The sequence below is a fragment of the Lipotes vexillifer genome, unplaced genomic scaffold (genome assembly GCF_000442215.2).
Source record: "Lipotes vexillifer unplaced genomic scaffold, Lipotes_vexillifer_v1.1 scaffold1130, whole genome shotgun sequence".
NCBI lineage: Eukaryota > Metazoa > Chordata > Mammalia > Artiodactyla > Lipotidae > Lipotes > Lipotes vexillifer.
In genome coordinates this window covers 268,637-275,499 of record NW_006797877.1, presented here as the reverse complement: position 1 = coordinate 275,499, position 6,863 = coordinate 268,637, and the positions used below count along the sequence as shown (strand labels likewise).

Sequence of the window (6,863 nt, the reverse complement as noted above, 5' to 3'; positions counted from 1 at the left end):
CTGGAATCTTTGGTGCTAAATACATATACATATTTTATGATGTATAAAATATATACAAATCCTGTAAATAGCCTGTTTATTTTTGTATAGAAAGCCACAACAAGATGATTAGTATGTAACTATGTAAGAACATTTACATCCGATAATCAACAAGTTCTTCAAATTTGTATCTTAAAAATAGTTTGAGTGTTAATTGTAGGAGGGCCTTGATGGCAGCATTCCGTGAACAGTTCACGTTTAAAACAAGCTCAAGACACGGCTAGCGGGCAGCGCTCTTTTTAGACGTAAGCGTTTTTATCAAACTGTTTTGAAGGGTTTGTGGTTTTAAAATCTTCTCCACCGTGATACTTTGTCCGAGAAGACATGATAGATGTGGCCCCATTGTACGTGTATCCCATTCTGCAAGGCAAAACACAGTTTGGTAGATTGTCTTTTACACGTAGGTCAAACAAAAATGGGAAGAAACCATTTTGCCCCTACTTCCATCATAGCTAAGTTTGTCTCCCTGATTACTTTTAGCTTTCTTCCCTTCTCCCTCTCCCCAAGAAATAGTTCAATGTCATTTCTGAACAGCTGGTGTGACCAAGAGAATCTGCAGAAGAAACTCATGGCTTCTTAATTTGTTCAGTTACTCTCCTTCAAAACTTATTTAAGGATATTTCCCTGGTGGCGCTAGTGGTTAAGAATCCGCCTGCCGACGCAGGGGACACGGGTTTCGAGCCCTGGTCTGGGAAGATCCCACATGCCGCGGAGCAACTGGGCCCGTGCGCCGCAGCTACTGAGCCTGCGCTCTAGATCCTGCGAGCCACAACTACTGAAGCCCATGTGCCACAACTACTGAAGCCCACGTGCCTACAGCCCACAACAAGAGAAGCCACCGCAAAGAGAAGCCTGTGCACCGCAACGAAGAGTAGCCCCCGCTCGCCGCAACTAGAGAAAGCCCACGCACAGCAACGAAAACCCAACGCAGCCAAATAATAAATAAATAAACTTATAAACAAAGAAAAATACTTATTTAAAACTCATCTTCCTGGAAACTAGGAGACTGTGGTGACCTTAATCAGCAATTTCTGCCTATGTGAAAATTCTGATGAGGCCAAAGTGAAGAATATACCCCCAGAGTTAGACCCAGATTTCTGCTTACATCAATAGCTTTGGAATGTAAGAATGTCAAGCTCTGGGTTTTTTTTAATGAACTATAATTATATTTATGCTATTCAATATAATAGTTACTATATTAAAGTCATATTTACTATATATTCCTAACCTTTCCCAATTCTGGGGGGTTTTGTTTTTTTGTTGTTGTTGTTTTTTGCAGCACGCGGGCCTCTCACTGTTGTGGCCTCTCCCGTTGCGGAGCACAGGCTCCAGACGCGCAGGCTCAGCGGCCATGGCTCACGGGCCCAGCCGCTCCGCGGCATGTGGGATCCTCCCGGACCGGGGCACGAACCCGTGTCCCCTGCATCGGCAGGCGGACTCGCAACCACTGCGCCACCAGGGAAGCCCCAATTCTGGGTTTTTGAAGTTTCTAAGACTCATATGAACTATCCATAATTTGTCCCACATGTAACAATTTAGAATAGTACTGTACTTTTTAACAGGTCATTTTTGTCTCTTTTTCATACCTGGGTGCTTTGTTGTTGTCAGATATTGAAAAGCAAAATATGACACCACCAATTATGCAGAGTGAGGCTCCTGCCCATCCAATAAACAGAGCAGCTCCTAATTCATACCTGTGAAGAGGTATCACACAAGTATAAAAGCTTTACTTATTTGGGGAGTAAACAGCGTTTAGCACTACTAGCCAACACTTATTAAATGCTCATAATACATTTTTGCTATTGGAGCTTGTACAGGAAGTAATAACATCTGTATAATGCTTTAAACTTTTCTCAAAGCGTTTTTATAGCCATCACTTGACTATATCATCCCAACATCCCGAAAGGAAGATGAAAGCATCCCTGCGGGCAAAGCAGGAGCAGTCAACTCAAGCTGGGGCCTCCTGGCCTATCAGCATCTTTCCTCTGGGCTCTGCCTGAAGCTCACAAAGGTTTCCATCTATTTATTCTGTCACGCGGGCTAAACCATTAAGGCAGACTCCAGTTAGAAAAGGGAAAGTTGCCTTTGCTTTCATTTTAGTTCAACTCAGTGTTTATCAAGCACCTGCTGTATGCAGTCATGTGCAAGGTACTGAAGGGTGGCAGAACATGCCACCCCAAATGTGCCACTTTGGCAACAAGGATTATTTTGAGCTGAAAGCAACTGAGAAGAAACAGATACGGGGAAAGCTCTCTGCCTTCCCCCCATTTGCCTAAAAGCAGGACATAAATTTGTAAAGCTGCTCCCTATCCCCTCTCTGCCAGGAAGGACAGAAGTTAATTCCCAGAGACACTGTACGTGTTGCTCAGCCCACAAATGGCACCCGAGCAATCTATGTAACAAATTCACTAACTCTCATCTTCCATGAGTTCCCTCATCACATGCCTTCCCATAATTTGTGCCCCTAGAAGCTCAAAGTCCTTTTCCTTTGTCTTTTTGCCACTTCTCTACAAATGTACTGTCCTTTTGTTTAGATGCTATATAAGCTCAAGTTCTAGCCACCCCTTTGAGTTACGCATCACTGGGTACTCCCATGTGTGTGTGTGACGCACATGTTAATGAACTCTGGTTTTCTCTTATTAATCTACTTTTTTTTTCAGTCTAATTTACAGGGTCCCAGCAGAGAATCTAGGAGAGTAGAGGAAAAAATAGTTTTTCTTCTTCTATGGTGTCAATGAAAGGTCAGTGATAGGTACAGCCTCATCTTGCTTATCACTACCATCTAGTGAGAGATGAATAAAAAATAACTCTAATTTAGTGATAGATTTTGCTGTGAAGCATCTCCTAGATGGCAGGCCATAGTACTCTGCTTATGACTAGAACAGATGGAAAGATAAGGAAGACAGCCCCTGACTTGGAAAGGTCACCATACAAATGTACAAATATCGCTACTGAGAACAACAAAGGAAATCACAGCGGAGTGCTGGAGGAAATCCTTTTAGGGGAGGAATATATATACATTTTATATATATATATAATATATATATATATATATTATATATATATATATATATATATATAATATATATATATGTTTCAGAGAAACAAATAAGAAATGAGGAAAGTATACCAAATCTCGGGCTGTAGTGTTCTCATGTCTGCCTATCCTTTTCCTGAAGAATAGGGATTTTTTTACTTTTTTTCTTTTTTTTAAATAAAGAAGTGATTCTCAAACTCTTTGAGCCCACAGACCGCCATCACAAGGCAAAAACTGATGGACGACATTCCCTACCTAATGGTGCTTTTCAGTGTCAAATGAAGTCAGAGTGGGAAGGGTCTGTTTGGATCATACAGAATCCACAGAGGGGCTGAGAACGGAAAGGAAGAGGTGAGAGTAAGAGGGGAAAGTCAGGGCCAAGGTCAGCCTGTCCCCCTGAACCAGGTGCAGGGCCAGGACCAGGCTTAGGTGGCCAGCAGCTGGCGTGAGTGACCTGTGCCTGTCCTGAGCTTTGCCTCATCCTTTTCTACATGCTGTGGTGCGATGTCTGAACTCCCATCCGGGCAGGCGCAGGCAGCAGTGGTGGTGTGACAGTGTGGCCCTGGCCCCCAGCCAGCAGAAGCAGGTAGCAACATTTACACAAGATGAGGGCCTTGTGGTCCACGTGCCCATTTCCAGATCCGGCTTCACAGCCTCCATTTGCAGCTGGGAATGGGTGACATACACAGTACACGCTGCCTTGTGATCCCTTCTTTTCTCACTCTTGTGTTGCCTTCCCTGGGAAATCAAATTGAGAGCTAAAGGAAGGAACAGCTGTAAGCACCTCATCTTGCCCTGGAGAACTGATTAGGCTCTGGGAACCGAGAAACTTCTTGAACTGTTCCAATCAGACACAGTAGCAGAAACAGAAGGTTGATGTAAGTGGGGAAAAACCCCTTCGGTCTGCACAAAAACCAGCTCAAAAGAGGACTGAAGAGTGAAGGGCACAGGTGAAAACAAAAGAGCTGGCAAGATCAAGTGTTAAACTGGTAGTTTTATAAAAGATACCTTCATTAAATATCATGTTACACATCTAAAAAGGATATCCTGGATGTCCACAACCAGCCCTTCTTGTATGATGTTTGGATGAGATTACACAAATAAAACGAGCAGAGGGGCTGCCAAGGTGTAGATGCCTGTCACTGGACCTCTTTAAACATCTTCAATTCCTACAGCAAGCTGGCATCAAGTCCGTCTGCTGTCATCCTTTTACTGCAGAGACAACTAAATGATGAGCATAGTGAAAATTTCTACTTGGAGGACATGAATATAGGATTACAATTTAATGATACTTTCTATTTTTCTTTATTTTTCCCCCTAGAGCTTAGGCTGTTTTCTCTCCTGAAACTATGCATTAGTATTTAACTCTCAATATAAATACTCCTGGAAGAAACAGTCTGAGACTTTTTCCAAAATATTTAGCTTTCTAAAATAGGATGCCAGGTCCAGGCATCATGGTTAAAAGTAACTCTCTAATTATTAATAATAGTCCATTACAGGTTAGGGTGGTAGAAATCAAACCACAGCTTGGCACTATCAATTCATTTAAAAAGAGCAGGGACTCCCCTGGTGGTCCAGTGGTTGAGAACCCAGGCTCCCAATGCAGGGGGTCCGAGTTTGATCCCTGGTTAGGGAACTAGATCCCGCATGCCACAACAAAGGTCCTGCACACGGCAACAAAGATCCAGCGGGCTGCAACTAAGACCCGGAGCAGCCAAATAAATAAATAAATATTAAAAAATAAAAATAAAATAAAAAGAGCAGGGGCTTCCCTGGTGGTGCAGTGGTTGACAGTCCACCTGCCCATGCAGGGGACACGGGTTCGTGCCCCGGTCTGGGAGGATCCCACATGCCGCGGAGCGGCTGGGCCCGTGAGCCATGGCCGCTGAGCCTGCGCGTCCGGAGCCTGTGCTCCGCAGCGGGAGAGGCCGCAGCAGTGAGAGGCCCGCGTACCGCAAAAAAATAAATGAATAAATAAATAAATAAAAAAGGACATACAAATGTGTAGAAATCAGAGGATAAATTACCCAAGCAGTTCAAATGTTGGAAACTCTGTCTTTATATTCATTTAATCATCTTGAAACTTTCTGAGGGGACTTAAGAATCATGAGTCTGGCTTGTATCAAAAACTGGTCCACTTATTCCTGTTTTTAAATATATTTTTAGATTTTCTTGAGGTCACTAAATATAGACTCTATTCCAAGGAGAATATCATTTCCTTTTGAACTTCTTATGAATTCTGTCTGAGACAAACATCTAATAAACAGAACCATTTCAGAGATGAAGTCTTTAAGAGATTCCACGTCTATACCAATAATTTTTAACAATTTGGATGTGAGGGCTTTTGTGACTTGGTTCTTTCTCTTACAGAGACTTTTTCTTCTTCATTCTGTTGAAAGACACGTACAGCAGCCTTATTCAACAGTGACTTGAATTCACACCCATCAGTGTACGTGATCTGGCAAAAATGGCCTTGTATTATTGAAAGACAGGATTGAAGGTAACATCCACTCGTTTGTTCTGGGCAACGTCTCCTTTAACATTTATCAGGAAACGCTTGTCTCTGCCTGGAAATCTTTCTTCATTTTTGGTAACAAGGAAGAAGCAGACTTCAACCTCAGACGATTAGGCAAATTTCAGATGATCTGTTGCAGGTCTGTCTTTTGTTAACAATATCCTCCTGGCCCTAGACCAGCTTTCCCACTAGGAGAGCGGCCTCTTTACTGAGCTGTTAAAATCACCAAAGTTTCTTCATTATTCTGAAAGGCTATCAGTTTACTTAGCACCAGACAGATCCAGGACCGTCAGGCTAGGGACATAACTTCGTTTTACAGATCAGAACACTGCTTTTGGAATATCTCTCAGACATTCTGCTCAATGGATAGGACTCATCAAAGCTGCCTTATTACCTTAATTCAGGTATATAATTGAATGTGAATCTAGTAAACAATAGGGAAATTTTTCTCTTCTATACAGAGAAAGTAAAACACAGATTGATCACTTATTATTTTCCCAGAAAAGAACCCTAAAGATCTAAGGCATTAAAATGTACCCTGAATTACTAGATGAAGTTAATTCTTATTCACCTGGCTGTACCTGGGGCTCCCAGCTACGGGTCACATCTTCATTTCCTGTTGAGAGAGCCTGAGCTAGAACCACACCTGGCCTAAATTCTGATGCATTTCATATTTCTCCTCCTATTTCAGCCTTGCAACCTGCACAGTAATCCCGAGGGAACGGATTGAGGGACACCTCTTATTTTCACCTACTCCCTCTGTCTTTCTTGCACCCAAACCCCTGTTGTGACTTGATTTGCCATCCACGGGGAGCTGGTGTAGCCTACCCTGGTCACCAGCACAGAAATGATAGGCCAGGCATTATTGTGCGAACCATGTGTTTCAGTATGGATGAGAGAACACAGCTATGTTCTCAAGGATCTTACAGTCTAGTGGGGATGGTCAGACATTAAGCAAATAATTATAGTAAGCTGTGATGAAACTTAACAAGAGAAGCAGAAGAGCATGTTTTTGTAAAGTACTATTACTATCAGCTCACTGCACTAGGATTTTGTTTTGTGTGCTAAGTTGTCTTGGCATGTATTATCATATTTGACCTTCATTACAATCCTGAGAGAGAGGTCTTCCTAAGGTCATTCTACAAATGAAAAAACTGAAGCTGAGGGAGATTAAATTACTTTCCTCCCCATACCTCAGCTAAGCAAATAGTAGAACCAGGATTTAAAACCCATAACTATGATCCCAGTCCCCGAGCTCTTAACCAACACTCT

At 42.5% G+C, this 6,863-nt stretch overlaps 1 protein-coding gene across 3 annotated transcripts in view; it reads right to left on the bottom strand.

Annotated features, from left to right (window-relative positions):
* The window catches only part of CLDN10 (claudin 10), a 102,278-nt gene continuing 95,415 nt past the window's right edge, over window positions 1–6,863 (bottom strand). Inside the window, exons 4-5 of one of the 3 annotated variants that reach the window (XM_007469916.1) lie at window positions 1,626–1,733; window positions 1–399 (exon numbers count right to left, since the gene is read on the bottom strand). In XM_007469916.1, coding sequence (XP_007469978.1) covers window positions 279–399; window positions 1,626–1,733 — 229 coding nt within the window. In that variant the 3' untranslated portion in view covers window positions 1–278. The remainder of the gene's footprint in view (window positions 400–1,625; window positions 1,734–6,863) is intronic. The other 2 variants (XM_007469917.1, XM_007469918.1) reach the window with 2 other exon arrangements.